General features: G+C 36.2%; 1 protein-coding gene across 1 annotated transcript; it reads right to left on the bottom strand.

Annotated features, from left to right (window-relative positions):
• Positions 1-9,539: 9,539 nt before the first annotated feature.
• Positions 9,540-10,325, bottom strand: LOC122286124. Its single transcript, XM_043095399.1, has one exon. The coding sequence runs from the start codon at positions 10,323-10,325 to the stop codon at positions 9,540-9,542; it is 786 nt and encodes a 261-aa protein (XP_042951333.1).
• Positions 10,326-25,361: the final 15,036 nt, after the last annotated feature.

Below are 25,361 nucleotides of genomic sequence, written 5' to 3'. Positions count from 1 at the left end.
AGGAATTAGCATAGACCAAAACGACAACGTATCGATCTTCCCTTTAATAGCCAACAACCTGTAACGACCCTTCCCACTAAGACCCTGCTGAACACACTGCACCTTGCCCATTTGCAGGTCTCCACACTAGCACCTTCACCATCCATAACACACCTCCCCCTTTAAAGCACCTTGCCCACAAGGTGAGGGTATTGCTTACGAAGTTGCCAATAAGGTTCCCAAGTAGAATCATCCACACCAGCACCTTCACATTGAATGAGGACTTCTACAAGAGCTCGATTATCTCTCTTGACACTTCTACGATCTAGTATTTTCTCAGGTTGAGGCCTCAACTCCTTGTTCACATCAACTTGGGGTAAAGTAGGAAGAGAAGTAACATGATCTCCCAACTTCTTCTTTAAAGAAGAAACATGAAAAACTGGGTGTAAAAAAGAATTTGATGGAAGGCATAACCGATAAGCCACCTGCCCAATTCTGTGTGTGATCTGAAAGGGACCAAAATAACGAGGAAAGAGCTTAAAATTCCACCTGGCTGCTAGAGATTGCTGTCGATAAGGCTGAAGTCTAAGATATACCCAGTCTACCATTGAAAATTGTCTGTCAGTATGTTGCTTATCATAATAGAACTTCATTCTATCTTGAGCCAAGGTCAGGTTATGCTGGAGGGTAGCCAAAATCTGCTCACGAGTCTTCAACAATTGATCTACTGGCTGATTAGAAGTGATGCCTAGAATGTAAGCCTGAAGCTTAATAGGAGGAATTCTGTAGACAGCTTCGAATGGAGTCAATTTTGTGGAAGTATGAAAGGAAGAATTATACCACCATTCAGCTAATGAAAGCCAATCAGCCCACAGCTTGGGCTTGTCACCGAAAAAAGACCTCAAGAAGTGTTCAAGGCATTTGTTAATAGCCTCAATTTGTCCATCACTCTGAGCGTGATAAGCTGAGGAATAAAAAAGATTAACCCCTTGAAGCTGAAAAAGTTCCTTTCAAAAGGAGCTAGTGAAGGTTGAACCACGATAAAAAACAATGGTTTTTGGTAAACCATGAAGTTTAAAAACATTGCTTAAAAACAATGAAGCAACTTGAGCAGCTGTAAATGGATGCTTTAAAGGCATAAAGTGAGTATAATTTGAGAGCCTCTCCACAACCACCATAATTACATAATAGCTCTTGGAGACAGGTAAACCTTCCACAAAATCCATGGAAAGGTCAGTCCAAATTTGATTAGGAATAGGTAATGGCCATAGAAAACCAACTGGAAGCACATTTTGAATTTTATTTCTTTGGCAAGTATCTCACTCACGAATAAATTGCTTAACATCATTTTTAAGGCCAGGCCAATAAAACTCAGCTCGAGCCCTATGTAAATACTTTTGAAAACCAGAATGTCCAGCAGCAGGGCTAGCATGCAGATAATGCAAAAGTTGTTGATTCAAAGGAGCTAAATCAGGAACAAAAGTTATGTCCTTTCTAAACAAAAACCCATGTTTGAGTTTAAATGAAGGAACAGAAGAAGGATCATGCCTCAAAATAGCAAGCAATTGCTGAGCATTCTGATCTGTATCATAGGCCAACTTCAGAGCTAAAATCCAAGTAGGAGTGGGGAAGGATAAAGCTGCCAGGTCAGCAATGAGATCAAGTTGATCCTTTCGAGATAAGGCATGAGCTACCTTATTTCCACCCCTTGTTTATACTCAATGGTGAATTCATAACCAAGTAGCTTGGAAAGCCATTTTTGCTGTGCTACAGTGCCAATTTTATGTTCTAGCAAATACTTAAGGCTGTGATGATCAATTCTAATTATAAAAACACTTCCCACAAGATAAGGCCGCCACTTTTTAACAGCTAGCACTAAAGCTAGTAACTCTTTTTCATAAGTGGAAAGAGCTAAGTTCTTACCCTTCAAAGCCTGACTGAAAAAAGCTAAGGGTCTTTGTTCTTGCATCAACACTGCACCTACCCCAGTAGCACAAGCATCACAGTCAATCACAAATGGCTTAGTGAAATTAGGTAGGGCCAGAACAGGAGGGCTCGTGACAGCAATCTTCAAGTCATTAAAGGACTTGGTGGCAGAATCTGTCCTAGCAAAAGCATCCTTTGTCAACAAAGCAGTCAAAGGGGCAGCAATTTGACCATAGCCCTTAATGAATTTCCTATAATACCATGTCAAACCTAAAAAGCCCTTCAAGGACTTAATAGTTTTAGGAATAGGGCAAGTGAACATGGCATCCAGCTTCTTAGGATCAGTCCTCACTCCCTCCTTAGAGATTAAATGGCCTAAGTACTCAATTTCCTGACATGCAAACTTACACTTGGATTCTTTTGCATAAAGCTGATGAAGGCGCAATAAATTGAACACAGAAGCTAAATGAGCTAAATGAGAAGGGATATCCTTACTATAGACCAAAATGTCATAAAAAAAGACAATGACAAATTGTCTAAGAAATGGTTTAAAAACCTCATTCATTAGGCCATGAAAGGTAAAAGGTGCATTAGTAAGACCAAAAGGCATGACAAGGAACTCATAATGCCCCTCATGAGTTCTAAATGCAGTCTTTGGAATATCCTCAGTTCTCATGCGTATTTGATGATAACCAGCTCTCAAATCCAACTTAGAAAAAATTGTAGAACCTAAAAGTTCATCTAAGAGCTCATCCACCACAGGAATGGGGTATTTGTCTTTAATAGTAGCTTCATTTAAAGCCCTATAATCAATGCACATGCGCCATGTACCATCAGACTTCCTAATAAGTAACACAGGAGAAGAAAAGGGTGACTGATTAGGCCCTACAACCCCAGAAGTCAAAAGCTCTTTAACAATCTTTTCTATCTCAGCTTTTTGATAGAATGGATATCGATAGGGCCTTACACTGATAGGACTAGTCTCCTGTTTCAAATGAATTTGATGGTCACGTGACCTATGAAGTGGCAACCCAGTAGGTTCAGCAAAAACATCCATATAAGTCTATAACAAGTGGTGTACTTGTTCATCATTCACAGTAGGCAACTCCACTACAGTCCACCAGCTGTAAAAGTATACCTTTCTTGCCACAAACAAAATCTTTAAGGGATGTAATATCATCAATCAACTTAGTGTCAGAAGGTGTCAAGCCATGAAAACAAATGCCTTTCCCTTCATACTGAAACTTCATTGTAACTCAGTAAAATCCCATAACACAGGCCCAAGTGATGAGAGCCATTGTACACCCAAGACAACATCACAATCTTTGAGAGATAAGGTGAAGAAATCCACCATAAAAGATACCCCTTGTATCTGCATAGGAACTGGAAAACACTTCCCACCACTTTCAATCACTTGGCCATTGGCTACTTTGACCTGAAGAGATTGTCCCAAATACACCTCCAACTTACATCGAGAAGCCACGACAGTATCCACAAAATTGTGAGTACTGCCAGTGTCTATTAAGATTACAACCTTCTTCTTACCAATCTGACCTACAAGTCTCATGGTTCTAGGCCCTGCAGCCCCAACAATAGTACGTAATGAGATAGAAGCTATCTTAGCTTCTTCCTCAATATCCATAGCCATAGCTTCACCAGCTAAATCAATGCCAACCTCATAGGCAATGTCAGAAGGAAGTCCATTCCTTCTAGCAAAAATAGTTTTGGTTTGATGCATCTATGGCCTTGATGCCACTTCTCATCACAAAGTAACAAAAGCCCTTCTTACGCCTCTCTTGCATTTGTGAATCAGAAAGTTTTTGGAAGGGAATTCTAGCTAAAGGCTGTGCCTTAGATGCTCCCAAAATAGAAGAAGGCTGTCCAGATTTCAACAAACTATGGTCTGGACTAAATTTATTAGAATAAGTAAAAGAACCCCTCCAAGACTTCTTAAGGCTTAAGAGATACTGTTCTTGAATTTTAGCCAACCTGAAGGCATCATTTAGTGTTAAAGGCTTAAGCAGCTTCACAGGAAATCTAATATCATCACGTAGCCCACTCAAAAAGCAACTTAGTCTATTTTTCTCAGAAATTCCTCTGATTCTATTGGAAAGAATCTCAAATTCTGACTTATATTCAGTGACTTTACGAACCTGCTTCAGACGAGTTAGCTCCTGCATAGGATCATCATAAGGAGAAGAGACAAACCGAATTTGAAGAGCAAGAGCAAAGTCCTCCCATGAATCGAATGCCCTTGCTTCACTAGCACCCTCAAACCACAACAAAACTGTGTCATCCAAGTGTAAAGAAGCAACAAAAATAAGCTGAATAGGAGACACTTGATGATACAGAAAATATTGATTAGCACAAGAAATCCATGAGGAAGGATTGCCACCAAAAAAGCGAGGAAACTCCAATTTAATTCCTCTAATAAGGCCTCTGTCACAAACTTCAAGATGAGGATTATCTCTTGAGCCTTCATTGACATCAACATCGTGCTGTACCAATGGAGGTTGAGTATGATCACCAGAAACATTACATGAAACTTGTGAAATTTGTTGTAGTAGATCATGAAACTTCTTGTCATGTGCCTCACGTTCAACCTTTGTAGCTTCCTGTTGCTTCATCAATAATCCAAGTGCATCCTCGATCTGTTTCTATTGACAATCCTATTGCTATCGTAAATGATTCATTGAGTCAACAATTTGAGCATACGACCTCATGCCTTCTACCATGACTGGCTCTGATTACCAACTGTAATGGACCAGAATTGAAGCTGACTGATTCGAGAGAGTCACTCTCCAGGGATTAGGTTTAGAGGAAGAAGATTAATTGCAAAGAAGCAGAAGACAAAAATGAATCAAAATCTCATTGCATTCTTTCCCTCCATCTAACTGTATTTAGAGTAAATGGATTACAAATGCACCGTTTTATTGCTTACAAATCTATTTCATTCGAGAAGGAGTAAAACAACCGCATTGGACTTACTGAAACTGAGCTATAAAAGGACATGTAAAACAACAACGTTCAACTAAAAACAAAAGGAATCAGCCTAGACTAAAATGGCAACGTATCAATCTTCCTTTTAATAGCCAACAACATGTAACGACCCTTCCCACTAAGATCCTGCTGAAAACACTGCACCTTGCCCATCCGCATGTCTCCACACCAGCACCTTCACCATCCATAATAGGTTCCCTAAACCGCGTGTCGTCGTGCCCTTGAGTTCGTGATCTATCGTTGTTTAAAGATCAATCACGTTTATAATTATCTTCGCTGATAAGCCTAAGAATAAGACCACGGTGTAATGGTTAAAATTGTTAATATGCATATTATTAACAAAAAGTATTAAAATTGTTACCATTTTTTATTAAGTAGTAAACCTATGTTATATTAATTATGCTTACTTAAACGAGAGTTGTGTCTTTTGTTCTTTTCTTTAAACAACCACTATTCTTATTTTAATAACCTTCATGATCTTTTATTTATCTAATATACATTTGTTATTTTTAAATAACTATTCTTACTTTTTTCTAAATAACAAAAGTGGTGAACTATGCAAAAGAAAGTAGCACCAAGAGGGCTACTATACACACCTAACGTGGCCTTTTGTAAGAATTATAAAAATAATGTATTGAGATTGCTAAGAATTGGAAGAACACGATGGAAGAAGTTTGGAAAGAACTACTTTTACTCTGTATATTTTCACTACTTCAAATCCGGACAAAACTCTTCTATTTATAGCAGCTTCATGTATGTCACTACACTACCAATTCACTACACTAAAAATTCACTAGGATACAAGGAACCTACTATATGCACTACTCAACCAACATTACTTTTATATTGCATGAAAGAAATGGCATGGTAGGTGACAAAAACACACAGCATGCATACAAACAAAAACACTTTATCCTTTGCATATTCCCTTTGCCAGTTGCTTTCTGTTTTCATTTGCTGACGTGCAATCCAACGTAGTAGGAGGGTGCCTTTCCATCTTAGCAATTTTCTCATTCTTCAACAGCCCCCCGCAAGATGGAGAGTAGATATCTGCTACTCCCATCTTGAGCATGCAAGAGTAGAGACTTTGGGAATTCGAAGCATTGGTAAGCATATTTGCCACTTGTGATTTACTTGACACATGTTTTGCAATAATGCTTCCTTCTTGTATCTTATCTCAAATTAAATGACAGTCAAGCTCTATATGTTTGGTTCTTTCATGAAACACAGGGTTAGTAGCAATGTATAGGGCTGACTTGTTATCACAATATAGAAGAGCAGTTTGGGGATGTTCCACTTGTAGGTCTTCAAACAAGTATTTGAGCCACGTTAATTTACAGCATAGATTTGCCATGGCCCTATTCTCTGCTTCCGAGGAGGATCTGGAAACAACATGTTGTTTCTTGGACTTCCAAGACACAAGTGAATCACCAATTGAGACATAATACCCTGTGACAGACCTCATGCTATCAGAACAAGCCCCCCAATCTGAATCACTATATCCATGCAGCTATAACCTTGAAATTTTTGGATAGAATAAGCCTTGGCTTGGTGCCCTTTTGATGTACCTTAGGATCTTGTGTGCTGCATGTAGGTGAGGAATCCTAGGATTATCCATGAACTGACTTAATAATTGGACTACATATGAGATATCAGGCCTAGTTATTGTCAAATATAGCAATCTACCAATGAGCCTTTTGTAAATTGTTGGTTCTGGAAGCAGCTCTCTTTCCTCCTTGCTCAACTTCATGTTTCGATCCATAGGGATCTTAACAGGTACAGACCCAATGGTTCCCGAGTCACTCAAAATGTCTAGAGCATATTTCCTCTGACATATATGGATACCATCTTGAGATCTAGCCACCTCAATTCCAGGAAAGAACTTTAGCTTCCCTAAGTCTTTGATTCTGAATTTCTCATGAAGACTGGTTTTGAGACTCTTAATGCTTTTATTGCAATTACCAGCTACTATAATGTCATCCACATAGACCAATATGGCAGTGAATGATCCTTCAGTGCTCTTGGTAAACAAGCTGTAATCAGCTTTGGACTGTGTAAATCCTTGCTCAACAATGAAGTTGAAAAGTTTAGAATACCATTGTCGTGATGCTTGCTTTAAGCCATATAAACTTTTCTTCAATTTGCACACCTTCTCACTATCATCATTAGAATACCCAAGGGGTAGTTCCATATAAATCTCCTCATCTAACTCACCATGCAAAAATGCATTGTTTACATCAAGCTGTAAAAGGCCCCATCCTTTTATTGCTGCTACAACCAAGAGGATTCTCACAGTAACAAGCTTAGCCAGTGGTGAGAAGGTCTCATGATAGTCTAGTCCTTCTTGTTAGGTGTATGCCTTTGCCACCAACCTTGCCTTAAGCCTTTCCACACTCCTATCAGCTTTGAATTTAACTTTATAAACCCACTTACATCCAATTGTTCTCTTATCAGGTGGTAAACTAACTAAGTCCCAAGTTTCAATAAGTTCAAGGGCATCTATTTCAGCTCTCATGGTTGTGCACCACTCAGGTGAATTTTTGGCTTCTTGGTAAGTACTAGGTTCAGATTGGGATGTAATGGAGGAAACAAAAGCTCAATGTAAATTGGACAATTTTTCATATGAAATGCTGTTACTGAGAGGGTAAGCATTAACTGTGAGGCTCTTGCCTTTCTGTTTGTTCAACATTTGAGATGGGTGAAGAGAAGTGGCCTGCTAACATATGAAATCCCGCAAATGGAATGGCATTTTTCGAACCCTTGTTGACCTCCTTGGCAAGTGATTGATAGGTGTGGTGTTTGTTGCACTGTCATGAGGAGGAGGATCTTGTGGACTAGTTTCTATCTCAATTTGAGAAGGGACCTAATTGACTTCCTGTTCTGAGATGTTGTTTTGTGAATTTGTCTCATTTTCTTGGGCAATGTTTGGGGTATTTGTGACAAGTTCTGTAAGAATGGTTGGGACTTGAGTGAAACTGATGTTGTTTTGATTAGACTGCAAATAAGTATTAGTGGAAGTCCCATTTTTGTAGGGGAAAATATTCTCATAGAAAACCACATTTCTTGAAGTAAATACTCTTTTGGTTTCAAGATCCAGCAAGGTATATCCTTTAATCCCAAAGGGATATCCCATAAACACACATTTATTTGCTCTAGGGTCAAATTTGTGCCTTTCATTTATAATGGTGGTGGCAAAGGCCAGGCATCCAAATACTTTAAGATATGTGTAGCTTGGCTTTGTTTTTGATTTGATAAGGACTTTTGTTGTTCAAGATAGATGAAGGTATTCTATTTATGAGATGCACAACAGTCAAAACGCAATGGTTTCAATACCTTAAAGGTACCCCACTTTGAAATCTTAGTGCCCTTGCTGTGTTTAAAATGTGTTGGTGCTTTCTTTCCACCATAGCATTTTGGCTGTGGTGTTTCAACACAGCTCCTTTGATGTATGATCCCCTTTTCAAGATAAAGGTTTTTCATGTTAAACTCCCCTCCATTGTCACTTCGAATGGTTTTTATTTTTGTTTCAAATTGAGTTTCTACCATAGCACAAAAATGTTGAAGAGTAGTGGTGGCATCAGATTTCAGTTTTAACATATAAGTCCAAGTACACATACTAAAATCATCAACAATAGTTAAGAAATATTTTGAATCACTAGGAGTTTTGGCAAAATGCACATCACCACCTACGTAAAAAACTGAGTAAGAAGAGTGTCCTAGTCTATAATGCCAAACATCAAAACTTTGGTCATTGTTGGTGGTTGGAGCATAAACTGAAAAGGAAGATGAAGATGAGAGACTCATTTTGTCCAATGCATCTGACAAGGCTGAGGGAGAGACCTCTCTTTGTAGCATGTGGTACCGCCCATGCCTCACTTCACCCATGCCAATCGTCCTCCAAACTAAAAGGTCCTGTATGTAGCAAAAATAAGGAAAGAAAAGCAAACAACAGTGAAGTGTCCGTGTTAGTTTTCTAGCAGAAATTAGGTTGAAGGTGAAACTAGGAACACAAAGAACATCTTGTAGGATTAGAGAATCTGTAACTCTTACTGTTCCTATGTGAGTAACAACAGCTACCTCGCAACAGAGTGAGAGGTTTGTGATTGTATTGAAGAGAGCAATGAGGGGGAGCAGATCATATGATTTGTTGCCCCTGTATCAATGATCCAAGGCACATTCAATTTATTTGAAGATTTGGAATTAAAAACAGGTAGGCAAAGTGGTATACCATACATTTGATGGACATTTTCATCAGAAAATGAAGATGCAAAGATGCTTTGAACATTGTTGGCTGAGGGGTTCAAATGTGAGGGACTTGAGACTAGTTTAAGTAGAGCCATAAATTGAGAATATTGTTCTTGACTTAAAAGATACTTGAGACTTGTCATTTACCAAGCCTTGTACTAAAGTTGGAGATCCAGTGGCTTGATTTGCTGAAGGTTTGTTCCTCCCATCAAACTTGTGAGTTGATGCATATCCATGAAGCTTGAAACATTTGTCTACTTTGTGACCTGGAACTTGACAATGAGAGCAAACTGGTTTGTTTGTGTTAGCCTTAAAACATCTTTCTAGAGAATGACCTGTCATTTTGCAAAAGGAACAATAGTATCGATCCTTTTTGTGTGCAGAGATGTTTAATTTTGGACCATCCTTGTAGTTCCTCGAGTGAACAATGCCATGGAGTGATGAGCAGGTCCTTCAGTAGATATTTCCCTTCTTTTCTCTTCTCTTTGCACTATGGAATAAACCTCATTGAGACTAGGAAAGGGTTTGATTAAAAGAATTTGAGCTTTGATTCCCTTATATGACTCATTCAAGCCCATTAAAAATTTCATAACCCAATCCCTTTGTTGGTTTTGCACAACTATTTTGAGACCTCCATAGCTGCAACTAGGAATGGCCTCATAGTTCAAAAGTTCATCTAGCAAGGTTTTGAGTTTGGAAAAATAAACACTTACAGTGTCTTGGTTCTGCATCAACATGGTTACACCATGTTTGACCTCAAAGATTCGAGGAGCATTTTGTTGTGAAAAGCATTGTTCTAACTCAATCCCGAGTTGGTGAGCTGTTTTTGCATACACTGTGCTGCTCTTGATATTAATGGCCATGGTATTTTGCATCCAGGTAATCACAATATCATTGCATCGCAACCAATGTTCCATGAGAGGGTCATTTGGATCAGTTGGCTCACACAAGCTTCCATCAATAAAGCCAAGCTTGTTTTTAATCCTTAGTGCTCTTTTCATTGATCGAGCCCATGAGTAGTAGTTACTGGCATCTAGGCTATGAGTAACAAGCATGGAGCCAGTGCCATCATTTGTGCCAATGTAGTATAGGCTGCTTGGATGAGTAAGGTCTTTGGTTGGGTTTGAGTTTGAGTTTTGATTTTGGTTGTGGCTTTCTGAGCTATGTTCTTCCATAACCACGCTTTGATAACATGTAAGAATTATAAAAACAATGTATTGAGATTGCTAAGAACGGGAAGAACACGATGGAAGAAGTTTGGAAAGAACTTCTTTGACTCTGTATATTTTCACTACTTCAAATCTATACAAAACTCTGCTATTTATAGCAGTTTCATGTATGTCACTACACTACCAATTCACTACACTACAAATTCACTAGGATACAAGGAGCTCACTATACGCACTACTCAATCAACATTACTTTTACATTGCATGAAAGAAATGGCATGGTAGGTGACAGAAACACACTGCATGCATACAAACAAAAACACTTTATCCTTTGCATATTCCCTTTGCAAGTTGCTTTCTGTTTTCATTTACTGATGTGCAATCCAACGTAGCACGAGGGTGCCTTTCCATCTCAACAATTTCCTCATTCTTCAACACCTTTCCTCTTTATTATTATTATTTTAAGTTTTGCTATACATGAGCCCACACATTATATTTTTTTATTTTTAAAATTTTCTTTGAATTTATTCTTCTTAAAATAATTAAATTATTCTACTCATTATTCATATACTAAACATTTTATAAAAATAATAATAAAATAAAATAAAAAAGTGTGGCATGTGACATATCCGCTTTATGTTTAGAAATTTTGTTTTTCCTTCCCTGAAATGCTCGTTTTAAGAGCATTGCTAATGAATTATGCATATGTAAAGGACAATTTTGATAAATATAAGATGAATTTAGATATTGGCTATTCCATTTAGATAAATCTCCATATTGGAATAGTCATTTTTTCATTATATAACAATAAAATAATATGAGATGAATTTAACTTTGACTATTTCATTCACATCAAATCTCTACATTGAATTATTCATTTACTCATTATAAAGTAATAAAATAATATTAACTTAAAAAAAGTTTAATTTGGATATTTTTAATTTATTTAATTTTATCATTAATTTAATTTTAATTAAAAAATATTTAACTTTTTAATTATTTAATTTATTTAGCTCATGAATTAGAGCGGGTGTAAGACGAAATGATATACTGTATTGGGTCTAGGTGCAAGACGGAAGAGAGAGGGAGAGCTACATAAATTAATAAAATAAAGATTTGACCTTTGAAAAGTATATATCAAATTTGATCATTTCTTTTTAATTACTATAGTTAAAAGCTACAAAATTTGTTTTTGCCTAATTCGATGCAGGCGATTTTGACGTCTAATATCCAAAAAATGGCTTTAACTATTCATTTTCATATTTCGATAAGAATGCTCTAAGTTGGAAAGGCTATTTCAATTTTCAATTCTTCGAGAATTCCCGCGCACATTCACCCCTCCTCTGCCCAGAACCCATGACGCCCCTCCCTCTGCCCGGCACCGCTCCTAATTCGAGGTTTATAAAGTGTGTCACAATCAGTGACGCTATCGTTGGCAAGAGTTGTATGCTCATCTCCTACACCAGTAACACTTTCCCTATGGGCAATGTTGTTTCTATTTGGTCCCCTGGAAAATGTTATTGGGAAAATTTAGAAACATAATTTTTACTTCTCCTGCTTCTTTTTGTTATGTGCCTTTGAGTTGGTCTTTTCTGGTGTTTTGGTTGACTAATGTGATGTGGGGCTACATCCTTGTTTAAAAATGCTTGCGTCATTTGGGTTTTCATGTTTTTTCCTTGGTGGTGTTTTTTTGGCTCTGTTCTTTAAACCCTCCATTTGGGTTTCGATGAACTTCTGGGAATGAAATGAGAATGATTTTAACTTTGATGCTAATTTTGTGTTTTGAATGAGTAATTTAGGGCTATGTTTGGCCTGGCAATTTGTTCTCACCCATGACTCTTGGAGAAACTTTGTTTGTTGTAATGGGCTTTTACCGTTCTTTCTGACCGAAATGGAAGGTTAGAAAGTATTTTGTTATGGGGTATGGTTTCTTGAATCTTTACGTACTGAAATGATTGATTCTAATTTAGACGAGTGTACAGAGATTAAAGTGATCTCATTGACACATAAGGATTCAAGTTAAAGGGTGCGAGAGAGTAAAAGTTGTCCCTAAAGGGATTAAAAAACCTGAATTTTTTTAATAAAATTGTTGAGGCAACCAGTCGATATATTAAGGGGACTGTCTGCATTAATTCCTTTAAAGTCGATACTGAATTTGATAAAAACTAACTCCATGTTGGAAAGAGATCCTAATGGATAGAAGACTGATCTCTGATTCATGCAGTAGCCATCGCTAAAGGCATGTCCATTGATGAGGGGATCCCCCCGGTATTAACTACATAACAAAGATGGATTTCTTTCTTTGGAAATTGTTAGTTCTGAAAAATTGATCTTTATTTGATAAGGTAGCATTACACCTGCGTCGATCATCTAGTTGATCATTTATGGGTACAATGCTGCTGCTGGTCTTAATCATCCAGCTTCAGTGGCCCCAGCCATTGTAATGGATTTTGACGTCTTACTTTAGATAGACAAGCATAAATCCAACCCCTTTCTCATGGATCATATTAGTTGATGGAGGTTTCCTCAACATCTTGATGCATTAAAATCTTTTCCATCCTTTATCAGATCTGTCCACTGTCATTCCTGCATGGGCAGTATATGTTTTGAATTTTAGAGAGAATTATTGATGACTTAATATGCCATAGGATAAGATTAATGAGTTACATGTCTTGAATTGAATTTATGTTATTTTTTTGTTCACTCCCTTGTTTTTTAACTTGATAATTAAGTTTTCAATATGAACTTATATATAGACATGATCATAATCTTTTACATTCTAAAACATCATATTATATTTTTTTTGTTCCAATCAACTTCACAAGTTTTTAAAGAGAGGTGATAATATCAAGAATAATAAATACGAAGATATTGAACTTGAGCAGTGACTCTTCCCACCACATGATGTGTTTAATTTTTGTACCTCTTTGAGAGGCTGTGGTGTAGTTTGTGAAGATGCAACTCAGTAGAGACTGGGGAAATATCTGCACATTGAGGGGGTAGGTATACCCGTCAATGCTTCGAGGGTTCTATATGGGATGTGCTCCATGCCTCGGGACACATCCTCTCACACCATGACTGTACGCAGTGTGTTGTTTTAGATTTCACTGGATGTCATCGCCGACCTCCTTAGGATTCATTGAGTAATTGAGATATCAACTATAGCTGACTCTCAGACTGGCGACACAGTCATGATTCGCACATCTACATTTGCACATGGCACACTCAAGGTAGATGTAGGACTTCTAGTGGCCTAGTTGAGCCATCATCAGCTGTAGGTGTAGACCAGTCAAATGCTGAGAGTACTGACCATGAGGCTCGGGATGATGGCCAAGATGAGGATTTCTACATCCTCACCGGGAGAGACGGCATGCAGATCGAGAGGAAGAATGCCTTCAACCAAATACATCTGCTACCTCTCTTCTACATGTTGCAACTTATTATTGCAAGAAACGTGGATCCTGTGGCACATAAGACAACATTTAGTCAGACTCTAGCACATTTTTTTATCCGAGTGGCACATGGAGATCCCCTTGATTTGCCACTATGCATCTTTAAGAGGATCCGTTACTAGGCGAGCATTGTCTCCATGGACAACCTCCCATACGGTGTCATTATTTGCTGACTATTACTTCATCGGAGCATGCCACTCCAACTAGAGGAGCGGGTCATAGATTAGATGAGCCACCTCGACATGACCATGCATCGACGTAGCATTGGACAGGCGAGGGGGCATCCTTGACTTCGGCCACCCCCTATAGCGGATCTAGTTCCTCCGATGCAGGCCAGGCTCAATGTGGGGAGTAGTAGTCAACAGTTGGCGAGTACATTTGAAGGAGATGCACGGCCTGCTTGGGTGGACGCGGTGATCTCATAGCTGACTACACATATTGATCGACATATCGTGGTGTAGAGAAGTATGTCAGAGAGATAGCCCATCATGTAGATATCCTCAACGAGAAGGTTGAATCCTTGATTGAGGAGATACAGAGTATGAATTTCATGAACTGCACGTTCGTCTAAGTGTTGTTTATGATATTCTATCATATTTTGTATGTTGCTTTTGATATATGTAAGGAACAATATTATTTAATAGATCTATTGTTTTTTAATTTCAATTCTCAATCTTATTTAATGTTAGATTTTCCAACTATAATACTAAATCATTGTACTTCAAATATATATAAACATATATAAATATATATAATTATATTTTACAAATTGTGTATATATAAATATATATTGCAATTTTTTAGACTTGTTCATAAATTATGCACTATAAAAACCACATAATTTTTAAATTATAGTCATATTTAACTTAAAGTTACAATTGACGTTCAAACGTTGGCGCCAAAACATTTCACATTCGCACATCAGTAGCTCAATGTTCGAACGTATATGTAACGTTCGAACTTAAATTTCATCTACGTTCAAACGTAAAAAAAATCTCATCTATCTTTAGTGACGGTTTCCAAAAACTGTCACAGAAAATACTTTTTAGTGACGGTTTGGGGACTGTCACAATTTTCCAACCTTCACTAAAAATCAAATATGTTGTAGTGACATTACATTATAAAATACAAAATTAGAATATATGAATTACAAAATCAGTAGCATGGTCTTCCTTCAATGATTTATCTCATACTAAATAGCAACTTTAAGTGATTGGACTAAAAGAGATCCTGAACAACTTTCAGTCTCATACGTGCTGAAAACTGGAAAGTAGAGAGTTCCAGCTTATGTTTTGACGGAAATCTGAAAGCATAATGACAGGCTTACAAGGAAGGAACCCAAGCACATTCCGCTAGCAGAGAAATTAAGTAATCTTTAGAGGCTTTCTCCTCAAAGCATATTTAGAAAAGCTAAGCATCACATGATTAAATTATTTGGTACATTCTTTTTCATCACACAGTGTAAGCAAGTTATAAAGTTCCAGCACCACAAAGTATTGTTGACAGCACATTTTACAATTTTAAATGATTACTATGGTTTCAGAGCAGCTTGAGACACAGAAGAAGTTTCTCATGGATATTGGACCTTTTATAAGTACAATTGATTAGGTGCAACAATAGAGTTTGGCAAGAATCAAACATTTTATATGAGTTGAACTCAATAGCTTTTCAATGAATAAAAGAAAGTAACCAAATTTAAAAAAATAAAATAAAATACTTTAATTAAGAAATGCATAATTCAAGCAAATGCATATAATAATAAAATTTATTGGAGGGTTGAGCTTGATAAGTAACTAGTCTAACACATGAAACAGGGAAAATGGAACATCTTGGAGACTTGCAATAAAATAGAATGTCAACCCACAAAGGCTTTTATTTTATTTTGTTGGATTTATGAACTTTTGTTGACTCCAATACTAATAAAAGAGACAAAACAATAAGACATTGGTTTAGTTTATGTTATATTAGGATTTGTTTTGTTCCATTTTTGGATAGGAACAAGAGTTTCATTGGAGCTTGATGTTTTGTTCTTATAACTTCTGCACCAATGAAAGTTGCCAAAATTTCACCCAAGCACCCTTTGGTGCCCAAGGGCGGCTCAATACAAATTGAGGCCTAAGACAAAATTTAAGTATTAATAATTTTAATACAATAAAATATAAATTATTCTATAAAATATTTTCAAAATTTTCAATAAAATGAGATTTTATTTAAAATCTTTAAATAAATTTTTTTTGACTTTATATTTAATACAACAACTTAAATGAGGCCTCAATGCAAATTTTGTGCCTCAATTTAGCAAGATCTTAAAAAAATAATTAAAATATAAATAATTCATTGTATTAAATATTAAATTTAGTATTATGGGGCCGTGCACACATTGAAAAAAAATTATTTAAAATTTTATTTAATGAAATGGTTTTTCTTTTTTTCAACCAAAAAAAAATGAAAAAAAAAATCTAATTTTAATTTTTGGGAACCTTACATAAGGTGGAGGCCTTAGGGAATGGTCTAAATGGCCTTACCATTGAGCCGGCCCTACAGTGGTGCCCCTCATATTGCCTACTCCAATACAGATTATGGCACTTTTTAGCTGGGCTTCTATGCTAAGTATTAAGACTATACTCATTCCCATGTTGAATCCATTTTCTCGCGTCTTGGTCATAATTTTTAATCTTGGAAGCTATATGTTATTTTTAATACACTAGAAATGCAAAATTCCATATATGATCTAATTCACTCAAAATAATGCTTCCAAGTATAAAAGCATGTCTAGAATATAGTGTGAGTGCCCAAGGTCATTTCCACATGGACGACTATGTTAACATAACCCAAAAATGTAAATAAGTAAAACAATATAAATTGAGTGGAAGATAAGATGTGGTAGCACAAATTCTCTTTATGGAAGAGGTCTGTTCTCAAATACGGAAGAGGGGCTATATGCAATGGATTGCATTGAATGTAGGATAATTTAAAAGTGTAACAAGTGAAATAGGGGATTCAAATATTCTAAGAATAATGCAAATGTAAGAGCCAGATCAACAATATTTAAAGTTGAGACAAATAGAATGTAAAATGTGAATAAAATCTTTGAAACTTAGAACTGGAAAGTATTTGTCAGAAAGTGTAAATACTAGGGACACAAAGTTGGGGTTTCCTCTATCATCAGGTTATAGTTGCTAGGTGCATCTGCTTATGTTAACTCAATCAAGACAATAACTCTTAAGAACCAAAGAACAGTAAAACTCAGATGAAGGCACAGATTGGGATAAAACCTTCACTGCATTATCATCCATTTTCATCTCAAGACTCACAATGGATAGATCCTTGATTATTTCAAGGTCATGATGTACCATGAGTCTAAAACAAGTCAAGAACAAGAGATTTATCCAAACTGATAGTAAATAAGGCTTGAAAATACAGCAACAGATTCATATTAAGTATAACAGCAACAAATAACCATCAATAATGAAGGAAGGAAACTCCTTCCACTGCAACCCTAGCTATAGAAATTAGCCCCAAATCATCATTTGATAGATGATTTGAAAATCCTAAAAAGTAAGAAAAACTGCAATTATTCTGAAAGCAAAATTGAACTAAGGATTCCCCCCCTCTGGGGTGTGCCTCTTCTCCTTTTATTCTCTCCTTCCATCATTTCCATCTTCTCTCTCTTCTAACCGAATCCTCTCAGTTCTTGGTTCTACCCTCTAAGGGATGAGGTGTTTCTCTTCTTGATGAATGAAGGTGAGTCGCAGCAGAAGCCTTCACACAGGCCTTAACTCATCGGGTCTGAGCTCAGGGCTGGGCCATATGTTGATTTCGGGCTTTAATTCTTAGGACTAGGCATTAATACCTGCAAGCAGAACAATCAGCCATCAAACAAGTAAAATTGTACATTTATCCCCTTAACTAGCAATTCCAAGTCAAGGATTTTGTCTAAAGATCTCACAATTAATCTCACTTTTTGGACTATTTTATCTTGATTTCTCTAAATTGTAAGCAGATATTATAACCAAAATATCTTGACAACCATGATCCCACCAACTGATTAAAATCGGAAAGCAAGTAAAAATTTTGAAACCAAAAAGCATTGAAGAAGGTTGGTTATTTTGGATCGGGTTGGATCGGAAAATTGGGTTGGGATGGGTCAACGACTCTTTGTACAGCCCTGCTCCCAAGGATAAAGCTCCAACACATCCCATGAATAAAGTCCTAGATCATGAATTCATTGCTTGCACAAATCATGCGGACAACTAGCTCCTTTTTTCATCTTTAATGTCACCATATTTTCCCCCTTGATTATGGGATTTGGCTGGCTTACATCTGTATATATTAGCCACTGCATGTGTAACACTTTACTTAAAAGCACCTTAGGACTTGACCATACTAACCATGACCTTAACCAAATAGAAGGTGTAATCCTTGAGAAAACGGAAATCTTTTGAGATTGAGTTTGCAAAAAAACTTCCACCATTGGTTTAGTTAGCTTTTTTAGACAATCCTAGTGCTATATTAATTTTGAGAAAATGTGCCAAGAGGCCAATGAAAGAATGAAAAATGGCATATTGGAGACTTGCCATCTTCGTGGGCTAAGTTACTTGGTTAAAATACTAAATGAATTTGAAGAAGGCCTAAGAGTTGGTTAAATAAGGTCCCTAGCTTATTAAGATAAGAGGGCTAAGGGTAGACACTAGCTATTGGGCCTAACTTAGTAAAGATCCAAGACTATAGGCCCAACTTATTAAGACTCGAGACTAAGATCCAACTTAGTGAACTATTGAGGCCGAGGAAGGCCCAATAAAAATTAGCCCAATGAGAGTTCAACACTTGGAGAAAAAGCTTAGTATTCCTATCACTATTTCTAATTGAACCCATATAGACCATACCATTGGTTTCCTCTTTCCTAAAACCCATCCCACATGCCTCTTGGGTAACATTTCTAACCATAGTCAGGCCTCCATCATGACCTCAAGCTCTCATTTCCCAAAGATCCTTCATCAAGCCAATAATAGAAAATCTGACAACCTTCGCATGCCAATTTCATCAAGCTCCAAAACTGCATATCTTTTCAGAATTTTTTTACCTTCCTCACTTGTATTAGATCACTCTTTCATGACTCTTGAATAGTAGATAGATCACAACCCTTTCCATGTAGTAAAAAGGCATGTCAAATGCAAAATAAACCAACCAATCGGCACACTTAGTGCAAACCATGCACCCATATGACAAGCCATTGAAACCATGGCTCTTCAACAAGTTTTCAAAGAGGGCTTTTTACACCATTCAACCCTCATCATGTCACCTAAACCAAGACCTAAAATAAGGCCAAGAAAAATTCCATTACACAATCCAAAAGCTCAACTATTTATCTTGGAAATGAGGACTTGAGCAAGCCGACTGCACATGTTGTTTAAAAAACTTTTATGCACCAAAACCAAACACCCCCACACACCACCACCTCTACCATTTAACCCTAAATAAGTTCTTTAAAGTACTCAGTTACATGTTTGCCCAATCACCTGCCATGAGCAGCAAAACCTATTGATAAAAAGGGTGGTGAGCATGGCTCACTCTGCTGAAACCTATGCACATTCAACCTTCCTTCATTTTCTGCTCAAACTAAACCACAAGGCAATCATTCCTACCTCCACACACACACCTAGAAAAGACAACTAATAGTCTTAACTATTTAGCAAAATAGACCACCAGGATGGGACAAAGAAGGATAAAAATATTGAACAACTTTAAAGTTAAAACCTTCGGCCTTCAACTTGATTTCCTATGGAAATCATTTGATTTTTATTTCTAACTTCTAAAGTCATTCAAACCTTGCACCAATGACCTCCACCTTGTCCTTATCCATGGGGGTAATCAAGTGATTTATCCAACTATTCACTATGCAAAGAGATGACACAACCTGAAAATGCAATAAAGCACTCCACTAACCATACACACTAATCACCTTCAACACTTCAACCCTAGCTGTGCACCCCCTAACCCCTCACCCATTCAATTGAGTCCTATAAATATCCCCCTTCATCCCTCACTTCCTCACACACCTTGTTCAAATATATCCTTAGCATTCTTGAGCGCAAAACACTCTTATTGTGTGTGAAATTCCCAATGTACCCTTGTAAACCACAAAATTGTCTACCAATTTTCTTGAATAAATAGGTTAGATCTCAATTATCAAGATTATGAAATGAATAAAATATTTTAAAATAAATAATCAACTTTTTAAGACATAACGATTGGTTACGAAGGGAAAACCTTTAAAGAACTCTTTAAAGGTAAAACCTTATGGGCAGCCAAACCCAGAAAAGTCAATCTTATTATTTGAAGAACAATTACAAGTAATCATCAATTACAAAACCTTTATAATTCGACTCTCATACTTATCTAGACAAATGACCCGTTTGTCTTCTACCACAGTAGCAGCCAGAACCTCTGGCGATCTTCAAACATTAACTTCCTTCTCAAACTCCAGAGGCTGAAATCCAATTGATGTTACTTCACACTCAAACCACGATCACACTCAAGAAAAGATGAAAAACCCCATGAAAATTCTCAAGTGAATTTTCTCTCACAAATGTTTAGAATATCCTCTCTAGAATTTGTGGCTCAAAGTCATTCCAGAGATACAAAACCGAATCCCTTTAAATAGAAAGTCTGGAAAGAGTTCCAGTCATAGTAGGATTCTGCTGACAGGTAGAGACAATCGTGAAAACATTTCCTGATGGGTTGCTGACATTTCGCGATAACTCTTCACTGTAGTTTCTTATCTATGTTCAACTTCGGGTCTTGATAATTGCAGACTCTTATGGATTTGAAATTCATGTAACTGACTTATCTAAACAACCTTATAAACTTCTAGATAAACTCAATGTTGTTAAAGATAAAGTCATCTCTTATTTTACATTCATCCAAATTTAATCAAATATGATAAGATAAACCTTATCATTTAGTCATTTAATCCTAATCAATTTCTACCTTTACAATCTCCCCCTTTGGCGGATTGGTGACAAAACCAACTTGATTAATGTAATATAAAACCTGTCAAAAGCACAAACAACAAACAAAGAAACAGAGTAGAAATTCTAAGCAAATAATCAAGAATAAAAACATTATTCCCCTCAACAAATTCATTTCAGCAAATTCATTAAACTCCCCCTCAATTTCACAGCACCTAAATATTTTAACATATTTTAATTTTCACTTTCAACACTCCCCCTTTTTGTCACTAATTTGACAATAACCATAAGAGAATAAATACCACTTATGTGTGCCATGAAAAAAAATTCCCATGTGCCTCAACTTTTCATGGATTAAATGCACCTGAAGTTTCTCCTAATTGCACAGGTTCTCATATTGGTTCATCCTCACTTGAAGAGTTCTCAAATGGCACGAGAGGAGTGAACTTCTTTTGCGTTTCCCTTTCTTTGAACCTCATCTGGATCAACAATTCAACCAAGTCAGAAAAGAAATAGTCAAAATCAAGGTGTGAGAATCGGTTGATATTAGAATCCCTTGATTTTTTCAAAACATTTTCAAAACACATAAATGTTCTACTCACACTATGGGCTTGCCATATGTATAAGAGAACCACTACAAATAGCCAAAAATAAAGGATCTGAGATGAGTTAGGAATTTTCAGAAACACTTGGTGTGCACCCGTGAGAAAACAAAGGCCATAATCCCGTGAGCTACACAAACTTGTCCTCAATACATGTATAGAGTAGATATAAAAAAAAAAAAAAAAAAAAAACCCATTTACAGGCAACTCAGCTCAAGAAAACAGCCCAATGCTTCTTAAAATCAAAACCCTCCACACATACTTCATCTATCCACATGCCGAAACATAAAATTGAGAAAAGAAACAAAAAAATCAGTAGATTCGAGTATACTTACCTTGATGATGGAAAATGAAGAGAGGAAAATGAAAGAGGCACCATGAAATGAGGCTTGTGTGAAGGAGCCAAAAGACCGTGAAAATGGGTATAGAGAAGGGCTTATGTTTCGGGGGCTGGGAGTAAATGAGAGAGGTAGTAGAGGTTTTAAGTCTTTAAGTCCTTAAGACTTTTAAGACCCGTGCACGTGCTAAGCCATAAAGTCCCACTAGGACTTATGCTATTGTTTCATAATACAATTCTCAGACTTATCCAATACCCAATACTGACAAAAAAAAAAAAAAAACTTTATATTTTATTTTTGTATTTATTTTATATAAACCAAAATAAGTTTGCACAACCCCTTCTTTTTTATGTCCATTTTTGTTGCTCATCTTTTTCCACAATGATTAAAGCAACAATTCTTTCTATAAGGACTTAAGGAGATAGATCCGTGTAGGGTGTTAGTCTTTTTCCACAATGATTTAATACCAACTTTTTCTATATGGATCAATTCGTTGTGTTAGGCAAGAGGAGAGTTCTTTATTGATGTACTAGGTTCAACTAGTATTAGTGAATTCAAAGCATGAACTCCCTCTTTGATGAGTATCTCATTAAATAATGTGAACTTTAATTATAAAATGCATACATATAAGTTCCTCACTGTGCATTGAAAATAAACTTTGCCAAGCTAATCCATAGGGTTAGTATGCACAAAGTGAATCGTACAAGATAAAGAGATGCATAGGTTCAAGAATTTATTAAGTGATAACACAAGTACTCAAACTTTGACATATCATGCACGTACTTTCCTTAAAGAATAGCTTTGAACCAAACCATAAATTTTTTTTATATTATATTTTTCTTATTTAAAATTGAAAAACAGAAACATAAAAGCAAAACAGAAAAATAAAATGCATGTCCTAGACTAATGCAATAATATAAAGAATGCAAGAACATGCAAGTAATCCTATCAATTAATGTGACATAGCATCTTCTTTGACCACCCACTTTGCTTTAAATTTTGGTCTATTATTTTCATCAACATCATTTTGTATGATCTTTTCTTTATTTTGAAAGCAAAAATCTTCTAGTTCACCAAGTTTGAGACTTAAAAAGTTGATTTGTTGACTCATATCATAAACTTGATTCTCTAGACTCTTTCTTTTCCTTTTTAGATTTCTTTCACCTCCATTTTTCTTCACATTATTCAAGTTAAAGCAATTTGGTCTTATATGACCAACAACACCACAATAATGACAAGTAGTAATAAACTTACCTTTGGACTTACCTTGGTTGGGCTTCTTTGTCATTGATCTATCATGTGAGGCTCTTGGAACATGAGTTTTAGATACGGCTTTCTTTGAAGCTTCCTTGTCTTGACTTCCTTTAACAAAAATGAGATCTTTTGATGAAGTGGCAGCGGATGATGAGCCTTTAAGTTCCATACCTTGGGAAGTCATATACCCCAAACCCGTGCAATCACAACTAGATTTTTGAAAACTCAACATCTCTTATAATTTCTGTGTTGCTATTTTTTGTTTGCACTCCTGAAACTTTTTCAATTCTTTTTCTAGTGCAGTCTATTGATCTTTTAATATTGACACTTCAACACCAGAAATTTTTAATGCCTCAAAAAGATTTTTTTTCTCATTCTCTACAACAGTAAATCTATTGTACAGCATTTTGTTGAGTTTCTTTAATTTTATCACTTCTTCACACACATCATTGTATGCTTCCTGTAAACTTAACTCATGATCAGCCACAACTAGAGCAACCTCCGAATCACTATCATAATCATCACTTTCAGATTTTGTTATCCCAATATCAGAAAAATCATTAACAACAGTAGAAAAAGTCACAAATGTATTGTCATAATCAGATGATGAACTTGAAGTTTCAGATTCTGAACTATCACTAAGTGTGACATTCAATGCTTTTCCTTTACTTTTCTTAAAATTTGGACATTCAATTCTTATATGACCATAACCAGAACATTCATGACACTTTACATTATCATTATTATTAGATTTTTCTTTTTTCCAGTTTTCAAAATAATTTTTCTTTGTAGAAAATTCTTTACCTCTTTTTTCCTTTCCACTAGACTTTTTATTAAACATGAATTTTCTGAACTTTCTTGCTATGAGATCTATATCCTCATTGTTAAAATTTTCTTCATCAAAAAAATCATCTTGATCCTCTTTTATTGTTTTGAGAGCAATGGATATACCTTTTCTTGTTTGAGGAAGTGAGGATTCGTACATTTGTAAGGAACCGACCAGCTCTTCAACCTTTATTGTATCCAAATCCTTACTTTCTTCAATGACAGTAACCTTAGGCTGAAATCTTTCTGGTAGAGATCTCAAAATCTTTCTCACGATCCTTGAATCTTCCACCTTCTCACTGAGATTAAACCTAGATTCACAATATCATTTAGTTTAGCATAAAAATCATTAAAATTTTCATCTTCCAACATTTTAATCTCTTCAAATTTTGAGGTTAGAATTTGTTATTTTGAATTTTTTACTATTCTTGTGCCTTCATGTGTAACCTCTAAAATATCCCAAGCTTCTTTAGCAATCTCACACATGGAGATTCTTTTAAATTCTTTGGGGGATACCGCTATGAAAAATAGTGTTAAGTCCTTTGCTATTCAAATTGCAATTGCTGATTTCATTTTTTGTCAAGCATCTATAGATGTCTCGGGTTTAGTCCATTCTCGTTCAATCGAATGTCATACACGTTCATCCAAAGACTTGAGAAAACCCCTCGTACGAACTTTCCAATAATCATAGTTTTTCCCATCAAAGTATGGTAGAACGTATAATGATGTCGACATGATCTACAAGGGCACGGATCACACTTGAATGAGTGAACCACACTCTGACGCCAATTGAAATTCCCAACATACCCCTGTAAACCACGAAATTGTCTACCAATTTCCTTGAATAAATAGGTTAGATCTCAATTATCAAGATTATGAAACGAATCAAATACTTTAAAATAAATAATCAACTGTGTAAGACACAACGATTGGTTACGAGGGAAAGCCTTTAAAGAACTCTTTAAAGGTAAAACCTTGCGGGGCAGCCAAACCCAGGAAATTTAATCTTATTATTTGAAGAACAAGTACAAGCAATCATCAATTACAAAACCTTTGTAATTTGACTTTCTTACTTGCCTTGACAAACAGCCTGTTTGTCTTCTACCACAATAGCAGCCAGAACCTCTGGCGATCTTCAAATGTTGACTTCCCTTCTGGAACTCTAGAGGCTAAAATCCAATCGATATTACCTCATACTCAAAGCACGATCACACTCATGAAAAGATGAAAAACCCCATGAAAATTCTCAAGTGAATTTTCTCTCACAAATGTTTAGAATATCCTCTCTAGAATTCGTGGCTCAAAGTCATTCCAGAGATACAAAACCGAATCCCTTTAAATAGAAAATCTGGAAAGAGTTCCATTCACAGTAGGATTTTGCTGACAGGTAGAGACAATCACGAGAACGTTTCCTGACGGGTTGCTGACATTTTGCTATAACTCTTCACTGTAGTTGCTTATATGTGTTCAGCTTCAGGTCTTGATAATTGTAGACTCTTATATATTTGAAATTCATGTAATTGACTTATCTAAACAACCTTATAAACTTTTAGATGGACTCAATGTTGTTAAAGATAAAGTCATCTCTTATTTTACATTC

This window comes from Carya illinoinensis, chromosome 1, assembly GCF_018687715.1.
Source record: "Carya illinoinensis cultivar Pawnee chromosome 1, C.illinoinensisPawnee_v1, whole genome shotgun sequence".
Taxonomy (NCBI): Eukaryota; Viridiplantae; Streptophyta; class Magnoliopsida; order Fagales; family Juglandaceae; genus Carya; species Carya illinoinensis.
This window is presented reverse-complemented; position numbering and strand designations above follow the sequence as displayed.

What these genes read in the sequence shown, in the direction of transcription:
- LOC122286124 (XM_043095399.1), bottom strand. Translation starts at nt 10,325, where the DNA reads ATGGAAGAACATAGCTCAGAAAGCCACAACCAAAATCAAAACTCAAAC.